This window comes from Chiloscyllium punctatum, chromosome 13 (genome assembly GCF_047496795.1).
Source record: "Chiloscyllium punctatum isolate Juve2018m chromosome 13, sChiPun1.3, whole genome shotgun sequence".
NCBI lineage: Eukaryota > Metazoa > Chordata > Chondrichthyes > Orectolobiformes > Hemiscylliidae > Chiloscyllium > Chiloscyllium punctatum.
Window position 1 is genome coordinate 97536270 of NC_092751.1, and position 23022 is coordinate 97559291.

The 23022-nt window shown below is 39.7% G+C and overlaps 1 protein-coding gene across 4 annotated transcripts in view; it reads right to left on the reverse strand.

Moving 5' to 3' along the window:
* The window catches only part of parga (poly (ADP-ribose) glycohydrolase a), a 205126-nt gene that overhangs the window by 62261 nt on the left and 119843 nt on the right, over positions 1-23022 (reverse strand). For all 4 annotated transcript variants that reach the window (XM_072583394.1, XM_072583396.1, XM_072583395.1 and 1 more), the window contains 2 exons: positions 15299-15374; positions 6642-6789 (listed from right to left, as the gene is read on the reverse strand). In XM_072583394.1, the coding sequence (XP_072439495.1) occupies positions 6642-6789; positions 15299-15374 (224 nt within the window). The remainder of the gene's footprint in view (positions 1-6641; positions 6790-15298; positions 15375-23022) is intronic.

Sequence of the window (23022 nt, forward strand, 5' to 3'; positions counted from 1 at the left end):
TGATGTGTCCCGTACCAAACGTGAAACAACAGCAGCTGGAATGGCTGGTGGGGGGTGGAGAAAAAGAGATGATTATAAGCTAAAAGAAAGGTAAGAAATGGGAGTTGGTTCACAATTTAAAGGTGTTGAACTCAATATTAAGTCTAGAAGTCTGAAGATGAGATGTTGTTCCTCCAGTTTGCGCTGTGACTCACTGGAACACTGCAGCGTGCTGAGAATAGAAATGTGGGCACGTAGGCAGGATGCGGTGTTAAAATGACCAGCTATGGTGAAGGTCGGGATCCTGCATGCGCATGGATTGCAGGTGTTCTCCAATGTAGATTGGCCACATTGGGTGCAGCAAATACAATACACAAGATTGGAGGAGGTACAATGGCTATTACAACATTACTTAACCTTCCAAAATTCAACATTTTAAAACAAAGGGAGGATTACACGAAACATGGAGGTCACAATGCTCTTTGAACTAGCGTTAACAATCTAACTGGCACCAAATACACTGAAAACCACAGGCTAATAAAAAGAATTTGAAAGAATGGTAAACTAATCTTCAGATGAGGGTGGACAAGGGGACAATGATCACTTGACTCATGAGCAGCTGTCCCATTGCCACTGGCCAAAAAAGGTTCAGATAGCTGACTGACACATCAAAAATACCTATACATATGATAATAAGTCCTTGCAGCAGAGGGAAGTTCTTGTCAAGCAGACCTTGTAGGCAGCAGTTCTCATCGGGCAGTCCCCACCAAGCAAAAGGAAGATGGAACAGAAAGAGAGGAGGAAGACTGAGGGAAGAGTTACCTAACATCTTGGCAACATAGCAAGATGCCACCTTCACCATTTTAATGAGACCGAAACATTCCACACCTTATTCGTCTTCTGGTATTATTGAACAATCCCCAATTGTCAGGGTTGTATACTTTCTTTATCTAATTAAATAATGTATCATACTAAACTGTTGCTTCTTCACAAACCAATAAGCTATCATTAAATTATTTACAAATCATTGCTTGTCTATATTAAGTAACTGTGAGCACAAACTCTAAAAATCAACACTTGCCCTCCACCTGGCAGGCAGCCAATGTTTTGCAAAGATTGTAAACCAAGCTTTTAGTTAATTCATAGTACAAATTAACAATCTCAATGAGCAGATGGGTTACAAGTGATCTACTTCCCTCTGGCATTGGTCACTCTATATCTAGCTGGAGAGATTATTCTTTTTAAATAATTTGATAAAACCATCTGATATATTTACTTTAATTCACAATGGATATGCTGCATAACCTTTGAGAGAACAAAAATATTATGGATAAAAATGTCAGAAAGTTATGAATTGGCTGATGTCATCCAATTGGTACTGCCTTCATTGATTTTTAATAAAATCTGCAACTTGCCAAATAGTATTTTAGGAGTATCTGCTTTGTTGGGATTGACATTTCTTGTTTTTAATGCTTATCCACAGAGCATATTATCACAGTTTTAAGTGTTTCATTCATTGAAATGCATGGTTTTAGGTATACAACAGGTACCTTACTGATGCTTATCACCCTATTCAGTTTCTACAAACTCCAACATCTAATTGGAGTCATGTTTGAATTAATCAGATTAAGTACCAAATAAGATTCTCTAATCACGAGGATATAGCTGACTACCAGAAGCTGTATGAAAACAAGCTTACAGAGGAAAAACTGGTCACTTAACGGTGACTGATTATAGCATCAACCTCAGATACATTGCTTCACTTAGCATTGAAAGTAACAGCCAATTTTGAAGCCCCAAGGCATAACCCATAACAAATGAGCTTTAGGTACCCATCTTGTCAGCCAATGTTGCAGTGATTTATTCACAAAAATCAACTCATTACCTGCTTACACAGATAAAAGACTGGAGAGTAATTCGGCAGGGAAAGAAATTGCCTCTTATTGAAACCAACCAATGTGCCAAAATACCTCTTTTTGGTTTTCTAAGAAGCTGCTTTGGATTTTAAGGATGTGCACTCAGTTATGTAATGCCTTTCTTGGCATTCATGTCTTGTGAAAATAATTGGGATTTTTTTTCAAGAACTGACATTTTCTCAGTGTGGATTATTTTTTAAACTTCTGGATTTATGACAACTTCCAATCTTTATGACAGGTATGCTAACGTGGAGTCATTTCATTCCTATTATTTTACATCTTCTCCAAGCTGTGGCGGAGAGGTAGTGTCTATTAGAAAGAAGGTTGTCAGTTGGCAGCCCATTAGATGCCTAACAATTTAAACACAAATGTAAATCAAAAAAAAAAGTCAAATAAATACACAAGTGAATCTATTACACATATTTTTCTAAAATATATACAACTTATAGATAAACATTAATCAGAAAACCACTTGTAAACATGTAGCAAAGACTCTTGAACACCACAGAAATGTAAGAGTTAAAAAAAAATAATGCAGTAAGTAATGTGCAATAGAAAATGCCATTTTCAACATTGTTAGTATTAACTTAGCACATTCTCCCCATGTCTGTGTGGGTTTCCTCTGGGTGCTCTGGTTTCCTCCCACAATCCAAAGATGTGCAGGTCAGGTGAACTGGTTATGCTAAATTGCCCACAGTATTAGATGCATTAGTCAGAGGGAAATGGGTCTGGGTGGGTTACTCTTACTGTACGGATGACAAAAAGGACTCTGGACAGGATGAGCCAGTTGACCACGGTACCACGGTGCAGAAGGCCATACAAATAGTTGTTATAGGGGATCCTATAATTAGGCCTTTGCAAGCTGGATTGGGAGTCTCGCATGGTGTGTTGCCGGCCCGGTGACAGGGTGCGGGACATCTCCGACCAGCTTGAAAGGATATTGGAGCGGGAGGGGGAGGATCCAGTTGTTGTGGTCCATGTTGGGACGAACAACATAGGCAAAGCTAGGGTGGAGGACCTGTTTGGGGATTATCAAGCACTAAGAAGGAAATTGAAGTACAGGCCCTCAAGGGTCATAATCTCCGGATTACTGCCCGAGCCATGTGCCAATTGGCATAGGGATAAGAAAATTAGGGAAGTAAACACGTGGCTAAGGGATTGGTGTGGGAAAGAGGGATTCCACTTCATGGGGCATTGGCATTAGTTTTGGAACCGAGGGGATCTGTACTGTTGGGATGGTCTCCACCTAAACCGATCAGCTACCAATCTTCTAGTGAAGAAGATAAATAGGGTGGTCATTAGGACTTTCAACTTCTGAGTTGGGGGGGGGGGGGGGGGGAAGAGAAAGTGAAAGCGACAGGGAGTATGGAGTTAAATGGAAAGAAAAGCAGCAGGATAAGCATGCATGCAGGCGGATTTAAACGTGAGGCAGATTGTGAATGCAGCAAAAAGGAAGGATAACTTAGAACATCCTATGACTTCCAATATCTCTAATGATAAGAAAGTTAGCATTAAGGCACTTTACCTGAATGCTCGTAGCATTCGTAACAAAGCAGATGAACTAATGGCACAGATCATCGTGAATGATTATGATGTGGTAGGCATCACAGAGACATGGTTGCGGGGGCTCAGGACTGGCAGTTAAACATCCAAGGATTTTCAACTTATCGAAAAGATAGGGAGGCGGGCAGAGGGGCGGGGTTGCCTTGTTAGTTAAGAACAACATTAAATCTATGGCACTGAATGACATAGTATCGGATGATGTGGAGTCTGTGTGGGTGGAATTGAGGAACCACAAAGGCAAAAAAACCATAATGGGAGTTATGTACAGACCTCCTAACAGTGGTCAGGACCAGGGGCGCAACATGTACCGGGAAATAGAGAAGGCATGTCAGAAAGGCAAGGTCACGGAGATCATGGGAGACTTCAGTATGCAGGTGAACTGGGTAAATAATGTTGCCAGTGGAGCCAAAGAAAGGGAATTCATGGAATGCTTACAGGATGGCTGTTTGCAACAGCTTGTCACGGAGCCCACAAGGGAGCAGGCTATTCTGGAACTAATGCTATGTAATGAACCAGACTTTATAAAAATTCTTAAAGTAAGGGAACACTTAGGAAGCAGCGATCATAATATGGTAGAGTCCAGTCTGCAGTTTGAAAGAGAGAAAGCAAAATCTGATGTAATGGTGTTACAGTTAAACAAAAGTAATTATGAGGGCACGAGAGAGGAACTGACGAAAATAGACTGGAAGCAGAGCCTAGCGGGGAAGACAGTAGAACAAAAATGGCAGGAGTTTGTGGGTATAATTGAGGACACAATACAGAGGTTCATCCCCAAGAAAAGAAAGATTATCCGGGGAGGGATTAGACAGCTATGGCTGACAAAGGAAGTCAGGAAATGTATCAAAGAAAAAGAGAGATCCTAGAAAGTGGCCAAGAGCACTGGGAAATCAGAAGATTGGGAAGGCTACAAAAACAAACAGGATAACAAAGAGAGAAATAAGGAAGGAGAGGATCAAATATGAAGGTAGGCTAGCCAGTAATATTAGAAATGATAGTAAAAGTCTCTTTCAATACATAAGAAACAAATGACGGGCAAAAGTAGACATTGGACCACTTCAAACTGATGCTGGAAGCCTAGTGATGGGAGATAAAGGAAATAGCTGGAGAACTTAATAAGTACTTTGCGTCAGTCTTCACAGTGGAAGACATGAGTAATATCCCAAAAATTAAAGGGAGTCAGGGGGCTGAGTTGAGTATGGTTGCCATTACAAAAGAGAAAAAGTGCTAGAAAAGCTAAAAGATCTTAAAATTGATAAATCTCCTGGTGCCAATGGGCTACATCCTAGAGTTCTGAGGGAGGTGGCTGAGGAAATAGCAGAGGCGTTGGTTGAGATCTTTCAAAAGTTACTGGAGTCAGGGAAAGTCCTGGATGATTGGAAGATCGCTGTTGTAACCCCCTTGCTCAAGAAAGGATCAAGACAAAGATGGAAAATTATAGGCCAATTAGCCTAACCTCAGTTGTTGGTAAAATTCTAGAATCCATTGTTAAGGATGAGGTTTCTAAATTCTTGGAAGAGCAGGGTCGGATTAGAACAAATCAACATGGATTTAGTAAGGGGAAGTCGTGCCTGACAAACCTGTTGGAATTCTTTGAAGAGGTGACATGTAGGTTAGACCAGGGAAACCCAGTGGATGTGGGTTTCTAGACTTCCAAAAGGCCTTTTGATAAGGTGCCACACGGGAGGCTGCTGAGTAAGGCCCATGGTGTTCGAGGTGAGCTACTGGCATGGATTGAGGATTGGCTGTCTGACAGAAGGCAGAGAGTTGGGATAAAAGGTTCTTTTTCAGAATGGCAGCCGGTGACAAGCGGTGTCCCACAGGGTTCAGTGTTGGGCCGCAGCTGTTCACGTTATATATTAATGATCTGGATGAAGGGACTGGGGGCATTCTAGCGAAGTTTGCCGATGATACAAAGTTAGGTGGACAGGCAGGTAGTACTGAGGAAGTGGGGAGGCTGCAGAAGGATCTAGACAGTTTGGGAGAGTGGTCCAGGAAATGGTTGATAGAATTCAATGTGAGCAAATGCGAGGTCTTGCACTTTGGAAAAAAGAATACAAGCATGGACTACTTTCTAAACGGTGAGAAAATTCATAAAGCCAAAGTATGAAGGGATCTGGGAATGCGAGTCGAGGATTCTCTAAAGATAAACATGCAAGTTGAGTCTGTGTTTAAGAAATCGAAAGTAATGTTGTCATTTATCTCAAGAGGATTGGAATATAAAAGAACCGTTGTGCTACTGAGACTTTATAAAGCTCTGGTTAGGCCCCATTTGGAGTACTGTGTCCAGTTTTGGGCCTCACACCTCAGGAAGGACATACTGGCACTGGAACGTGTCCAGCGGAGATTCACACGGATGATCCCTGGAATGGTAGGTCTAACATACGAGGAACGGCTGAGGATCCTGGGATTGTATACATTGGAGTTTAGAAGATTAAGGGGAGATCTAATAGAAACTTACAAGATAATACATGGCTTGGAAAGGGTGGACGCTAGGAAATTGTTTCCGTTAGGCGAGGAGACTAGGACCTGTAGACACAGCCTTAGAATTAGAGGGGGTAAATTCAGAACAGAAATGCGGAGACATTTCTTCAGCCAGAGAGTGGTGGGCCTGTGGAATTCATTGCCGCGGTGTGTAGTGGAGGCCAGGACGCTAAATGTCTTCAAGGCAGAGATTGATAAATTCTTGATGTCACAAGGAATTAAGGGCGACGGGGAGAATGCGGATAAGTGGAGTTGAAATGCCTATCAGCCATGATTGAATGGCGGAGTGGACTCGATGGGCCGAACGGCCTTACTTTTCCACTCCTATGTCTTATGGTCTTATGGTCTTCAGAGGGTCGGTGTGGACTGGTTGGGCCAAAGGGCCTGTTTCCACACTGTAGGAAATCTAATCTAATAGTGGTCCTTAAGAATGTCCTCAGCTGGGAAAATAATCAATTTCCTTAAATCTTTAACAGTGCACAACTTTACTCAAAAAACAATGTAAAATACATTCATAGATTCTTTTTCAATAATAGTTTTCTACAATCTGGGTTATATTCAACTATAATTAACCAGAAATGAAGAATTTTCAGTAGCTTACCACTGTACTTCATCAAATGCTAGAGAGATAATCAAGGGTTGCTCATACAGTTTTCAACCTTCAAAATGTTGGGTTAAGAAAAAGCAAGAAAGAAAACAAACCTGTAATAATGAGACACTCATTATAATCCAGAGCCTCTGTAAATAGCCGTGAAACAATGAGTTCAGGGTTTATCAAAAAACGGATTTCTTCCTGCACAAGGCCAGCACGTGTGACACCACCTCCAACATATTTGTTTGCAAAGTCAACCTGAAAGCACAGTTTTTGTTTAAACTTTAGGGATTAAAACCAAGTCATGACATTTGAACGGGCATCTTGCTCTTTTATTTTTAGGCCTTCACTAGATCTATATGACCACTATAGCAATCTCTCATTTCCTACAGACCTGAGCATACATTGACTGAGTTCATACCAAGAGTGGACTACAAGTGTTAGAAAAACACAGTCTTTTAATTGTGAGATGCTGCTTGGTAGACGGACTTTTGAAAGTGAAACCATTTTCTGGGCTGCGGTGAATGCAACGACAGGAAGCATGGGAATCATCACAATGACAATAGTGTCACACTGATTGGCAACGAAATTCTATTCTTAGTTTTAAGTTCAAAATAGCAAAATTCAATCAACATGATTTTTATTCTCTATGCTCAATATTTAATTTTACTTTCTCCTGGAGAAACACTGCCCTTGTGGTAACTGGAATGGCATAGGCTAATCGAAAGTGGTCCCACTTAGAATCACCTTGCCTTTACTCATCTGTTCATCAGATAGCAGAGTCTAGTTGAAAAGCAGTTAGCTGAAAATTTGATTAACTGTTACAAATTAAAAATAAATGGTACAGGTTAACCAACAGTAGGAAACACAAATCAGCACAAAATGACAGTTAATTAATGTTAATTATATACACTGCAATGTTGATTGATCTTAATTTACTTTTTGCCCTGCCGTGTTGAATTTCTAGTTTACTGGATCCCTTTACCTCAACCTGCAGCTAACTCCAATGGATAGTTGAAAATAATTTACTAAAATCCTTCCCAATCGCAGCCCTTTCAATGGATCTTAAGATTTCGATATAAAAATTAATTGCTTTAAGTAGTGCAACCATAAATTAACATACTTAATGTTTAGAAATATTTTGTAACATCATTAATTGCTCACACAACCTACAACTCAATTGTATTAATTTTGTTTTTCATAGTCTGAACGCACATAGCATAAAAATCTAAACAAAATGCCATAAACAAAATACCAAAACAGACTGTATTACATTTTTGCAGAAAATGAAATAATTTGCACTGGCAGAATTCACATGTACTGTCAGACAGGTGCAGAACTGTTGTCGAGAAATTTTTAAAATTTTTATTTAAGAATATTTACTAATATTTATATTAATTATTAAAAATAGATTTTACCCCGTTCCTTTGTCTGAAGAAAAAGACAAGTACCCTTGTTTCATAGAATATTTCCACTTTCATAGACACAATCCTACATTTCATGTAATATGCACATTAAAACACTAATTAATTTGGTTATTTGCATGTTAACTACTCAAGGCAGCATACGTCAATTAGGCGTATATATACAGATTACTATTTAAAAAGGCTATTAAGCACAATTTATATTCAATAGGTAAATTACTGGTTCCCTTCCCTGAAACACATCAGCTTAGTTATTGTAACAAGCCAGCTACACAAATAGTCACAATTTTCTGGAGTCACCGTGACCCATTAGTTTGTCCTTCCTAAGTTTTGGGGACGTAATGGCAGAGGTTTGGGGACTGATCCATCAACTAATTATACAGAGAATCAGTAAGTGGGAAAGTAGAAAAATACTTCATGATATAGTCAAATATTGTGGAAAGATTTCAAAACCAGTAAAATTGTTCCAAAATTTCAAACAAATTACCAGCATATCTACATTGCTCCTCCAAATAATCAAACAAGTGATAGAAGGTGGTGCGTGTATGGAATGAACAGCCAGAAGAAGTGGTGGAGGCTGGTACAATTACAACATTTAAAATGTATCTGGATGGGTAGATAAATAGGAAGGGTTTAGAGAGATATTGACCAGTGAGCCCGACATTGGTGGTGGGCAAGTTGTTGGAGGGAATCCTGAGGGACAGGATGTACATGTATTTGGAAAGGCAAGGACTGATTAGGGATAGTCAACATGGCTTTGTGTATGGGAAATCATGTCTCACAAACTTGATTGAGTTTTTTGAAGGAGTAACAAAGAGGATTGATGAGGACAGAGCGGTAGATGTGATCTATATGGACTTCAGTGAGGCATTCGACAAGATTCCCCATGGGAGACTGATTAGCAACGTTAGATATCAAAGAATACAGGGAGAACCAGCCATTTTGGATACAGAACTGGCTCAAAAGTAGAAGACAGAGGGTGGTGGTGGAGGGTTGTTTTTCAGACTGGAGGCCTGTGACCAGTGGAGTGCCACAAGGATCGGTGCTGGGTCCTGTACTTTTTGTCATTTACATAAAATGATTTGGATGTGAGCATAAGAGGTACGGTTAGTAAATTTGCAGATGACACCAAAATTGGAGGTGTAGTGGACAGTGAAGAGGATTACCTCAGATTACAACAGGATCTTGACCAGATGGGCCAATGGGTTAAGAAGTGGCAGATGGAGCTTAATTCAGATAAAACAGAGGTGCTGCATTTTGGGAAAACAAATATTAGCAGGACTTATACACTTAATGGTAAGGTCCTCGGGAGTGTTGCTGAACAAAGAGACCTTGGAGTGCAGGTTCATAGCTCCTTGCAAGTGGAGTCGCAGGTAGATAGGATAGTGAAGGCACCGTTTGGTATGCAGTGAAGGCAGCGTTTGGTATGCTTTCCTTTATTGGTCAGAGTATTGAGTACAGGAGTTGGGAGGTCATGTTGCCGCTGTACAGGACATTGGTTAGGCTACTGGTGCAATTCTGGTCTCCTCCCTATTGGAAAGATGTTGTGAAACTTGAAAGGGTTCGAAAAGATTTACAAGGATGTTGCCAGGGTTGAGGATTTGAGCTATAGAGAGAGGCTGAACAGGCTGGGGTGGTTTTCCCTGGAGCGTCTGAGGCTGAGGGGTGACCTTATAGAGATTTACAAAATTATGAGGGGCATGGATAGGGTAAATAGGCAAAGTCTTTTCCCTGGGGTCGGGGAGTCCAAAACTAGAGGGCAGAGGTTTAGGGTGAGAGGGGAAAGATATAAAAGAGACCTAAGGGGCAACCTTTTCACACAGAGAGTGGAATGTGTATGGAATGAGCTGCCAGAGGAAGTGGTGGAGGCTGGTACAATTGCAACATTTAAGAGGCATCTGGATGGGTATATGAATAGGAAGGGTTTGGAGGGATATGGGCCGGGTGCTGGCAGGTGGGACTAGATTGGGTTAGGATTGGACCAAAGGGTCTGTTTCCATGCTGTACATAACCCAGAGGTCAGTGGATTGAAACCATCCTCTGCTATTTCTGAATTCCTATTATAGCTGTGAGGGTGCACCTGTGGCTACTAGAGATGTCATTCAAATCTCCCCACTATTTTGGAGGGCCCCTTGTCGGTGCAGTTGTTGTATCTCTACCACTGACCAGGAGGATTACATTCTAGCTCCACCTGCTCCAGAGATGTGTATTACCATCTCTGAACATACTGATTAAAAAAAAGATTAAATAAAACATCTAAAACTGTTTTTTTACAATAAGTACTAAAAAAAGATTCTTATGCACAAACATTTGCTGTGAACAGCATTATATATTGAACAAGATTGAAGTGCATCAAAAAACAGCAGAATTTAACTTTGCTTCCAACAAAAACATTATTTGTCTTGTTTACTTCAGGCTCACCACATATCTCTAATGTGATACTCAATAGAACTTCAGCATTGTTTTGGAAGATCAGCAAGCAAACTTACATCCAGAACCTCAACCTGAGCTACAAATCTTCTCAAAACTCGCTGTTCTAGAAGATTTCCAATTTTCATTGTTAATGACAAATTCTTTTGGAGGACCTTTAAAAGGGCGACATGACAAACATGCTAGGAAGCATCATTGCCTTCAGGGGAGCAGGAGAAACAATTTCTCAAAATGCATTTAAAAAACTGCACCATTATATAATGCAATTCAATACAGCACAGGAACGGGCCCTTTGGTACACCAAGTATGCCCCAATTTTGATCCTATTTTGACTTGCTACCTATTGTTCATGCGCAGTTTCTATACCACTGCTCACCTCCCATTCATGTGTCTGTCAAGTTATGCCTTAATGTGCCTGCATCTACCAGCTCCACTGGCAGTGCATTGCAGGCACCCACCACCCTCTGAAAAACGTTCCCACACTTCCCCGCCAACCCCCCCCCCAAACTTTCTCCCTCTCCCTTGAACCTGTGCCATCTTATAGCTGATCTTTGTACCAGAGGAAAAAGCCTCTATCCACCTCATCTGTGCCTCTCAATTTTGTAGACCTGTCAGGTTACCCAGTCTTTCCGGTGAAAGCAATCTGAGTTTATCCAAGCTCTCCTCATAACTAAAACCTTCCAGATCTGGCAACATCCTGGTAAACCTGTGCACCCTCTCCAAAGCATCCATGTCCTTCTGGTAGTGTGGCGACCAGAACTGCATGCAAAATTACAAATATGGCCTAATTAAAAGTTCTATGCAGCTGTAACATAACTTGCTAAGTTCTACATTCGATGCCCTGGCTGAGGAAGGCAAGCATGCTGCATGCCTTCTTGACCACCTTATCCACCTATGTTGTTGATTTTAGGGAATTGAAGTTCTGTACGCCCAGATTCCTCTGTATGTCAATGCTCCGAAGGGTTCTGCCATTTTTTGTATAATTTGCACCTGAGTTTGATCCTCCAAAATGCATCACCTTACATCTGTCTGAAATTAGATATTATGTTCAATGGTCTGGAAATTAACTCTGGAATTTTGCTCATTTTATTTTGCATCCTGATGCATATTTTTCTGTCTTTTCAGGCTTGAAAATCCATGTGGCATAACTAAGCTTGGGAATTTGTGGGGGTAGGAAGGACCGCACATTAAGATCAAAACTGAAGGCATTGTGACACTGTTACTGTCGTGAACAGAAGTATACCATTCTGAATAAATAACTTCAAAAAGAAATGTCTCCTCATATTGAATACCAAATCAATAAGTCTGTAATTTTTAAATTGTTAGGGTTAATTGGCTAAATCACACTTCTGAAGTTCAGATCAAATCTGAACTTTTGCAAATCAATTCTTATGTTGTCATTTTGAAAGCCACGGAGTCTTTAAAAGCTCTTTACAAATTCAATAGAGAAAGAAATGAAAGAGCCGAGATGAGGCTGTGATCCCATCAGAGCTTTGCTCTAGTGTCCGACATGCCAGATGACAGCTGCCATTGCAGCTCCTTCAAGCATGTTAAAATGGAGTGGAGAAATGATAGGAGCTGCCTCAGGGTTAAGATTTTAAGTAGACTCTTTCAATGACCACCAGCATCTTCACATACCTGTAATTCATTTCAATTTGCAACATGCAGAATGCACTCTTAAAAAACATTGCATTATTCAGATGCTAATCTAATTGTGTCCCTCGGCAACTACAGAAGTGCTTATTTTCCATTTTTAATCACAATATTAAACCAGACAGGTCAAATAGTTATTTTAAATCTTTAATTTTGTTCTTATTTATTTCCTTCACCAATTTGCATGTGCTTTGAAATAACCGCTGTTCAAGGATGATGAATCTATAATTATAACCAAACATTAAAGTAATTTCTAAAGACTTTTAAGGTAATAACCATTAAAAGCTCATCCTTTTTAATGTTGTAGAAAAGCTGCTCGTCGGAGAACTACTTGATTTGTTTTAGAAGAAGCACGTCCCCAAGGAGTATTGAGATTGTACATTCTCCCCAGTAGGGCTTTATGGTTAAGCAACCTCTATACAGCGAAGTTAGTGAACTCACTAGTGTCACATGGCTGTGCATTTTCCAACTGTTTACATCTTCTTTGCTTGCTAGAATTAGACAGCAATTTTACCAGCATTGTCCTCGATTCCATTTCTCTCTGCACTGACCCCTCCTCCTAATAAAAACATTGAGCCTTGATATGTCAACCACTTGGTGGTGGAATGACATGACTTTTTAAAAAAAAATGTCATGTTGACAACAACCTTTGATTTTTGCCTCAGCAGATAACTTTGCAGGGTAGCTCAAACAGCACACTTAGTGCATTTGCTGGTAGACCTTTAAGTTGACCACAAGCCACAGGCAACTGGACAGCATTCAGGCTGTTCTAATAATCTATCCACATGCTCTTGGAAAAGGTTATCCTGTCAATTTAAAAATTAGTCTCTCAGTGCACTGTGTTGCTGCCATGTAATAACCAGAAAAGGGTTATGAAAAAGCATCTTGGGATCCAAAGCTCGGAATTGTTAATCAATTTCAAATTCAAGGTGCATTGCTTGATGCCTTCAATCAAAAATACTGTGGAGGAGACCTGTACATGATTATTAGTGGAGCAGCACCACAAAAATTGCTAAATTTTTGCAAAGATTTATCGCTCGGGTTGTGGATGTGGATGTTGGTTTACTTACCGAGCTGGAGGGTTGTCATGCAGATCTTTCATCATTATGCTAGGTAACATCATCAACATGACTTCCATGAAGTGTTGTTGTTCTACTCCACTTGACATTTATATGATCTGTTCTGTGAAAGTGGATGTTATCATTTCTGGTTTTTCTTTGCAGTGGTTTGTCTTTGGGTTGTTGATGGCATTACAGGTTGAAAACCAGACCTCTTGGAGTTCCCATGCATCTCTCTAGTTAGCTTGTCCTTAGATGGTTACATTATCCCAGTCAAATTGATGGCTCTCCTTGTCTGTGTATGCTGAGATGAGGGAGAGTTGGTCATGCCATTTTGCTGCTAGTTGGTGTTCATGTATCTGGATAGCTAGTTTTCTGCTGGTCTGTTCAACGCAGTGTTTATGGCAGTCGTTACACGGGGATCCCACAAGGACCAAATCCTTTATAACAGCAATCACCCCAATGTCTACAAAGAGAGCTGTATCAGGACACTATTTAAACAAGCTATAACACACTGAAAAACACAAGAGCTACTCAAAAATGAGGAAGAACACTTACACAAGGTCTTCAGAAATAATGGATAACTCAACAGCTTCGTCTGTTGGTGCCTATCGAACAGACAATGCCAAGAAGACACTATATGTCCTGATTTAGTGGTCACCCTACCCTATATCAAGAACATATCAGAAATGAGGAAATTACTCTCAACTCTGATCTTCAGCATCTACAGTCCTCTCTCTCTCCAGATCAGAAATGACAACCAGACTCCTAAGACCACTGGGAATCATGGTCGTACACCAACCCATAGCCACACCATGCCAACAACTCAAGGAGGAAATACCCACAATACATAGGACCAACGTAATATACAAAATCCCGTGTAATGATTGTCATAAACACTACATCAGACAGACCGGCACAAACTAGCTGTCCGGATACATGAGCACCAATTCGCAGCAAAACAGCACTCTCCCTCATCTCAATGCATGCAGACAAGGAGGGCCATCAATTTGACTGGGACAACATAGCCATCCTAAGAGAAGGTGAGGACTACAGAGGATAGAGTCAGGACAAGCTAACCAGAGACATACACAGGAATTCCTACAGGCTTGGTTTTCAACCTGGAATGCCATCAACAAGCATGTAGAAATAGACCCCATATACTGCAGAGAAAAAACAGAAATGACAACACCCACCTTCAGATCAGATAAATATCAAGCAGAGTAAAACAACAACACTTCACGGACGTCGCACTGATGATGTTACCTAGCATGGTGATGAAACATCTACATGACAACCCACAGCTCGGCAAGCAAACGAACAACCATAAGTTGCTAAATGTTTGAGACAAAGATGTGTATTCATGCCAGGCTCTTGACAGCTGGGACAGCTATTCCTCAAAGTTCTGTATCAATGCAAAAACGTTTCAGGCAATACTAATAAAGTCTTAATAATGTGTTGCTTAACTGTGGAATTTTATCTGTTGTCGTGGGTACTTCATGCATACACTTGAATGTAGTATTTCAGCATGTCAAAATGCAAAACACCTGGATATAATTTGACAACGTAATGACTTACTTGCATACAAGAAAAATTGATCCCAAACTAAAATGCTTAAATAATATGGTATCGCAAATCTTTCTAATTGTAATCATGTATTTTAAATATCCTCTAAATTTATTAAATTACGTTGAAGTGACAATTGAACGGCATATTCTTTAACTATTTTGTTTTACCGGAATCTTTTGTGTTTTAATGATTCATGGTCTGTGAATGTCACTGGATGGGCCAGCATTTATTGCCTATTCCTGATTGCCTTGGCTAGGTAATTTCATAGGACAGTTAAAAATCAATATTGCTGAGAGTTTGGAGTCACATGTATGGCTGACCAGGTAAGGATGACAGATTTCCTCCCCTAAAGTGAATTACCTGGGTATTTACACCAATCAACAATGGTTACATGGTTGCCTTTAGACCAGCTTTTAATTCCAGATCTTTTTTGTTGATTTGAATTTCACCATCTGCTATGGTAGAATTCAAACCCATAAGCCCAGGGCATTAGTTAGGGGGCTCTGGATTATTCATTCAACAGCCTTACCACTCCTCTACCAAATCTCCTTGGTTAGATAAAGAAATACAATAATCAATTTTGGTTATCAGCAAATTTTCATGGCTTTCTTCAATTTTTTGTTCCGTTTATACCTGAAGCATGCCATGCCCATTGTCTTCAATTGTTCCTTCACATGTAATGTGCAGTCGAGTCAGCTTCTTTGTGGACCTGAAACCAAAACATTACAATTAAATAAAACTAACTTATGTGAAAGCTTGAATGGAAATTAATGTATTTTATAAATTTATAATGGATGCAGGGGAGAGGGTAGCATTATGGTAATGCCACTGGTGTGGTATTCCTGAGCCCAAGATTAATGCTCTGGGAAAATGGGCTCGAATCCCACCACAGTGGGTGGTAAAACTAAACTCTAGCACTGCAGGGTTCAAGGAGAAAGCTCATCACCATTCTGTTCCAGGACAATTAGGGAAATAATTGGTGGATATTGAGAATTTAGTCAGCGACACAAAAATCCCAAGAACAAATCTCTTAAAAATTGATTTCAGCATTCTTCTAGAATATTCAATTAATTATTTTGATCTATATTAAAACTGTTATACATCCTTGCTCATTGCTTATTGATAGTACTGCATTTTTATTTAGCAAAGAATTAACTCCCAATGGAACTATCTTTCTTTTCCTAACTTCTTAACAAAGTGATATATTGTTTATCTATTTCAAATGATATCGTTCAAAATTCATGAAGGTTACCAGTCCACATTCATGAAATTAGAAATTACTTCTTCAAGAACCTGACAAATTATATAAATTCAAAATCCTTTCGAATGATTTAACTTAATCATTATTATTGTCAAAAATGCCAGGCTAATTATAGACAGCAAATGCATTTTTGAGTAAATATGTTTGAACATGTCATAACATGTCTCTGGGCAGGCTGAGGAAGGGTCACTGGACCCGAAAATGTTAACTATGATTTCTCTCCAGACACTGCCAGACTTGCTGAGCTTTTCCAGCAATTTCTACTTTTGTCTCTGATTTACAGCATTTGCAGTTCTCTTGGTTTTCATCTAGGGCAGCCTGAACTTGAACCTGGACATTCTGGTCCTGAGGCAGAGTCACTACTAATGTGCCACACCACTCCTCTCACAACTTTAGGCTGGTGTTCTTCATTATGAGTCCAGAGGCATTACTACCCATCATCACCTGCCTCCAGTGCTGAAGAGGTGACAAAAGCATTGCCCTTAAGTTAAACACACAGGAGATTGGAAGAACACAGCAAGCCAGGCAGCATCAGGAAGTGGAGAAGTCAATGTTTCAAGTATAACCCTGCTTCAGGACTGCTGTCTGAGGGAGGTAGAGAACTTCTTCAAAGTGGGCATCCTTGGAAGAGACTTCGCATTGGTACAAACTTGGTTAGAGACAAAAAAAAACTGCAGATGCTGGAATCCAAGGTAGACAAGCAGGAGGCTGGAAGAACACAGCGAGCCGGTCAGCATCAGGAGGTGCAGAAGTCAACATTTCGGGTTAAAAACACACCATTCAGTTAATACATGCAAATCAGTTTAATCAGATTAACATTTGTCTCCATTTTCTTTTTGATAGCAAAATTTGTAAAAAAAATTAATATAGGTAAGAAAGTTTAACTGTGTAAATCTAATACTCCAAGTCTTTATACTTTGTACATTTGTCAACTGAAATGCAGGCATGAAATTCTAACTATCGAGTCAGTTTAAATCAAACATGGATAAACTATCTACCTCAAAAAATAAGGAAGCTCGTCAGAATAAGAAAAACTGAGTCCTGCAGAACCTTGAAATTCCAACTTTGAATTGTAACACACTGTCAGAGCTGTGTTATCTTAATAAATTATTAGTAAAAGTTTACATCCTACATAACAATTACATTCATGGCAATGAGCATTCTTATTGTTCAAGGTATAAATTTTCAGAGGGCAATGACCTGCAATAAACTTACTGGTGAAAAATGTGTTGCTGGAAAAGCGCAGCAGGTCAGGCAGCATCAAAGGAACAGGAGAATCGACGTTTCGGGCATAAGCCCATCTTCAGGAAGGAGGAGGGTGTGCCAAGCAGGCTAAGATAAAAGATAGGGAGGAGGGACTTGGGGGAGGGGCGCTGGGAATGCGATAGGTGGAAGGAGGTTAAGGTGAGGGTGATAGGCCGGAGAGGTCAGGAAGAAGATTGCAGGTCAAGAAGACGATGCTGAGTCCGAGGTTGGGACTGAGAAAAGGTTGGGGGGGGGGGGGGAAATGAGGAGGCTGGAGAAATGTGCATTCATCCTGTGTGGTTGGAGGGTTCCTAGGCAGGAGATGAGGCACTCTTCCTCCAGGCGTCGTGTTGCCATGGTCTGGCGATGGCAACCCTCGGACTCAGCACCGCCTTCTTGACCTGCAATCTTCTTCCCGACCTCTTGCCCCCACCCCCTCTCCAGCCTATCACCCTCACCTTAACCTCCTTCCACCTATTGCATTCCCAACGCCCCTCCCCCAAGTCCCTCCTCCCTATCTTTTATCTTAGCCTGCTTGGCACACCCTCCTCCTTCCTGAAGATGGGCTTATGCCCGAAACATCGATTCTCCTGCTCCTTTGACGCTGCCTGACCTGCTGCGCTTTTCCAGCAACACATTTTTCAGCTCTGATCTCCAGTATCTGCAGTCCTCACTTTCTCCTAATAAACTTACTGGCCAGACCAATGAAAATAAATTTGTCCTTAGGTCCCAAATTGACAGTAGAGCCTCAGTGGTAGACGTTAACCCTGACAGGAGGACCAAATTATGACTATTTGTTTTACTTCTTTCAAATGAGATAAAGGAAAATATACTATTGACAAGTAAATTTGTTGGAAACTTAAATTATTCAAAAGCTAGAATAGTGGTCAACATATTTAATAATACTGTAAAATCAATAGGTTTTAAATCACAGAAGCTATTCAGTACAATTTATTTCCAAATAATTGCTTTAATTGTTAACACAATTTACATGATCACAGCAGAACTTCAACCACACATTTTCGTGGTATATTAGAAGAGGTTTTGGTAGAGTTCACTTGAGCTCACAGTTGTATAAATGAGGAAATACAGGTTCATGGCATGTGATACACACAATCAGCTGATTCAGAGATTTATAATGGTAGACAGCATGAAATTGAGTTTTTGGGCAACTTTCAACTCCTGTTTTGAAATAAATTTAACCAGTGTATTGATTTTACAATTAAATGGACACCAGTGGGCTTTATCATTATTTTAAGTTACAGTAGTTAATTAAGTATGTTCACAAACAGTGAAAGGAATGATACTAACATAATATAAAATACAAAATAAAGTATAATTCAAGATCTGTCCAAAGAAAGCTAATATCACTTTTCATGTTAATGATCAAACATCTGTCCATACCAGTAAATAACCAGTAAACGAATGAAGTCGAGCACCAGGTTTTAAAATAAACAGCTCTGTAATCACACACCATCTCCCAGACCATGAGTGTGTTTGCATATCGTTTTAATTAGGATATTTTTCTTCTTTGCATTGAAGAGGTCATGTTGATTAGTCAAAATGTTTGGAAACTCCAAGTTAATGCGCTTTCTAAGCAATAATATACAGCTTGGAAATTATCTGTTCGATAATTTCAAATTCTTGGATAATGTTGGGATGAAAGGTCCAGTATATGTGCACTAAAGCAAATCTCTGAAACATGTAAATTACTTTCACCACAAAAGCCAAAACCCAAATTAAACAAATAAGCTACGAATAAAGAAGCTAAAAATGGGTTCTGTCTTAGTAAAATTAATTAAACAAACAGTGATTGTCATTGATTGTTGAGAAGTAGCTGCTCAGGTTGATGATGAGTTAGAGGGTTTGTTTTCAAACATTTATTTTCAGACTTGCCCGAAGATGCGTGTGTTGTCACAAAGTGACATGTAGACAAAAAAGGACAACACACACATCCTAGAACAAGCAAAGCAAAGACACGCACGAGTGTTCCTACAGGCCTGACATTCTAACCAGAACTCCATCAATAAACACATCAATTTAGACCCTATCTACCTTTCCTTGAAAAAAAGAACTGGAAATGACATCACCCACCTTAAAAAAACCAAGATCTATAAACAGAGTGGCAGGTCATACCATCAACACTTCACCGGAGACACTCACTGATGATGTTACCTAGTCATGTGACGAATGTCTGAAAACAAACCTTCCCACTCAGTGAGCTAACATACACCCAGTGATTGCTATTTCATAAGCAAGAGGAGAACTGCACCAAGGTGGCTAACATTTCATCTTCAGTGTTTGAAGAAATTAAGCTAAAAATAAACTACTAAGCATCACAAAGCACTTGTTATTCCCTGCTCCTATTCTGTAAGCTCCTTGTTATTCTGTATGCATCAAATTGTATCAATTATTTAATCCTATGCCTTTATTAATGTCATACTTAACTTGAATGCTGTAAACAAAAGAATAATATAGGATGATGCACTGATCAATTTCCATTTCTCTATAATACTACTGTGTCAATGCTTGGATCAATTGTCTTCTATTCAGTGCTGAAATTTAGATCGCAGAATCAGAGTTTAATGGCATGAAAAGATTTAGCCCATCGCATCCGTGCTGATCATCGACTCTCTAATCTTATTTCCAATAGCTGGACCTCAACCTTGTATGTTTTATATTTCAAGTGCTCCTCTAAGTATTTAAAATTTGTCAATGTTCTGACCCTGACTCCCCTTTCAGGCAATGTGTTCCAGATACCCACTGTCTTCTGGGTGAATCCTCAATTAACCTCTAAACCTTCTACCCTTATCTAAGATCTACACCTCAGTTATTGATCCCTGTCCTATAAAGAAAGGCTTCATCCTACATAGACTATATATGCCCCTCAATTTTGTTCACTTTCAACAGGAACCCCCCACAATCTCTCTGCTCCAAGGAAAATAACTCCAGCCTGTTGAGCTTCTCTTCTTAGCTGAAACGATCTAGCCCAGGCAACATTTTGGTAAATCTCTACTAGACCTTCTCTAGTACACTCATATCCTTTCTATAGTGTAGCCAACAGAACTATACATTGCTAAAATCCACGTAGACTAAATCAGATGCACAACCCTCACCAACTCATCTGGTTATCTCTCCAAGTCCAGATACATTCAGTCCCTCAGAATTCTTCCTAATAACTCAGATTTTAGCTGGAGTATTACGTATAGTTCTTGACACTCCATTATAGGAAGGATGTGAATGCACTGGAGAGAATGCAGAAGTAAATTATAAAAATATTTACAGGAATGAGAAAATTCAATTATGACAATAGATTGAAGAAGTTGAGAATATTCTCCTTGGAGAGAAGGTGGCTGATCGATGATGTGATAGAGGTTTTCAAAATCATGAGCAAGCTGGATAGAACAGATAGAGAGAAACTGTTCTGCTTGTAAAAGGAATAACAACAAGAAGGCATCATATAAAGTGATGTACAAAGGTAGCAAGCATGCTATTGAGAAGAGTCATGCCACCCTGAAGTCATGTCTACAGCTACAAAAGTACCTATCTACTCCCTTCATAAATGAATCCTCAGCTGCTATTATCTATCCTGTACCTGCACTTCCTTACGTTGCAGGGTAACCACATCCTTAAATGTGTTATCCATGAACCTCTCTGCCTCACGAATATACCATACTGTCCCAGATTTGATCAAGCTCCTAAACCCAAAGCTTGAGTTGCTCCAGTCAGAGGTATCTCCTGCATACATGGTCACCCAGACCATCAGAAGCATTCAGGGTTTCCCACATAGTACAGAATGTGCAAATCATGGGCCTGACCTTGCCAGACATATAGTAACTGAATAGAACATGAACACTTGCTTTCATTTTTCCCTCATTCCTATAAAATCATAGAATAAAAACAGCTTATTCTTTTTTGTGTCAGACAACTAATACTCTAACTTTATCAAGTGAAGAAATTCAATTTTGAAGTTCTAAACTATTAATTATCTGTTTATGGTTTTGCAGCTGTACTCAAGGCCTTAATTTAAATCAATATCTAGAACAACAGACAGGAGAGAAAAGTACCCACCAATTACCACCTGTTGTCCTGTGATGTCTCATTTTGATTTTGTTCGAACACTTCCACCACTGGTCCATCTACCTGCGGGATGCCTCTGCTCTCACTGCTCTTTTAAGATTCCACACAAGTCTGCTGCCAGTTTATCCACTTCTGGGTCCTCACTCAGCACCTGCTCTCCTTAATGTAAGGACAAACAGCAAGGGACCCAGCATCGAATCGTGTGGTACCCCACTGGACACAAGCTTCCAGTCATAAAAGCAAACTTTGACCATTACTCTTACTCTCATAAGAATAATATTTGGCATACAATTTTCTGAATTGCCCTGAATGCCATGAGTTCTTAGCTTCTAACAAAAGACTCATCAGAAGCCTTGAAGTTCATGTCGACTACAGCAACCAAAAAAACTCTCAGATAAACTAGATGTTTTCTCAAAAAAAAACTCATGCAAATTTGATAGACATGATCGCCCTGCTACCTTGATTAATCCTTGCCTCTTTAAGTGGAAATTAATTATCTCCTTCAGAATTTTTTCCTATTGCTTCCTTGCCACTGATGTTAGACTCACTGGCCTGTAGTTTCCTAGCCTAACCCTGCCACCCTTCTTGAAAAATAGCCCAACATTAACTACCCTTCAGTTCTTTGCTTCTCGATTTTTGCTAGAGAGGATTTGAAAATTAATCAGAGCCTCTGCAATCTCTTCCTTGGCCTTCCGCAGCAACTTGGAACACATTTTATCTGCATCGGGGTATTTATTCAATTTTAAGTTCACTAAAGTAGATAGTACTTCCTCTATCTCAATGCTAACTTGTTCAAGCATATCACATTCCCTCTCCCTGATCTCTATACTTACATCGCCCATCTCTATGTGAACAGAAGAATATAGCTAGTGCAAAATATTCATTTAAAACCTCATCTACATCTTCTGTTTGCACATACACATTATCACTTTGGTCATTACTCTCTCCTTATTAAGCTTACTTATTAAAATGGATTTTCCTTTATTTTAACCATCAGTGTTTCTTTGTGAGACTTCTTTGCTCTCTCAACTTCATTTTTACATAATCCCCTGAACTTTCTATACTCCTCTGGGGTTTCTGATTGATGACACTGCCATAATATTCCCTTTTTCCTTTATCCAATCCTGTACATCTCTAGATTGATTGGTTTTACCTTTCACCTTAATGAGAATATGTTCGTCCTGCACATACTATGCATTACTTTGAATGCCTCCCATTGCTGTGGTGTAGACTTGCCTACAAGTCACTGCTTCTAGTCCACTATGGCCAGATTTTACATTAAAATCAGCCTTCCTTAAATTCATAAATGTAACTTCTGGTGCATCTTTGAACTTTCCCAGAACTGTTATGATAACTATCACAGAAATGTTCCCCTCTTTGACACTTCTATCACTTGCCTAGCTATGGTCTCTTAAATTAGGGAGACTTGCCTATATGTCTTACCTTCTTTGCTCCCTGACTTGTTGGGGAGCTATTACACACTTCTAGAAATGTGACTGCTCCTTTTTTTGCTTTTAAGTCTACCCATTTGAAGAATGGTCTAAGTTTTATTCCTCCTATTGCAGTAACTAATTTCTTAATCAACATTGCGACACCATCTCCTCCAATACAGCCACTCTCCCCTTTTTGTCTGAAGGTTCTGTACCACAAATATTGAATTATCAGTCCTGCAGCCTCTATGATAACAATGATATTATATTCCCATGTGCTAATACACTATCAACTCATCTGCAATAAAACAAAGAACTGCGGATGTTGGAAATCTGAAACA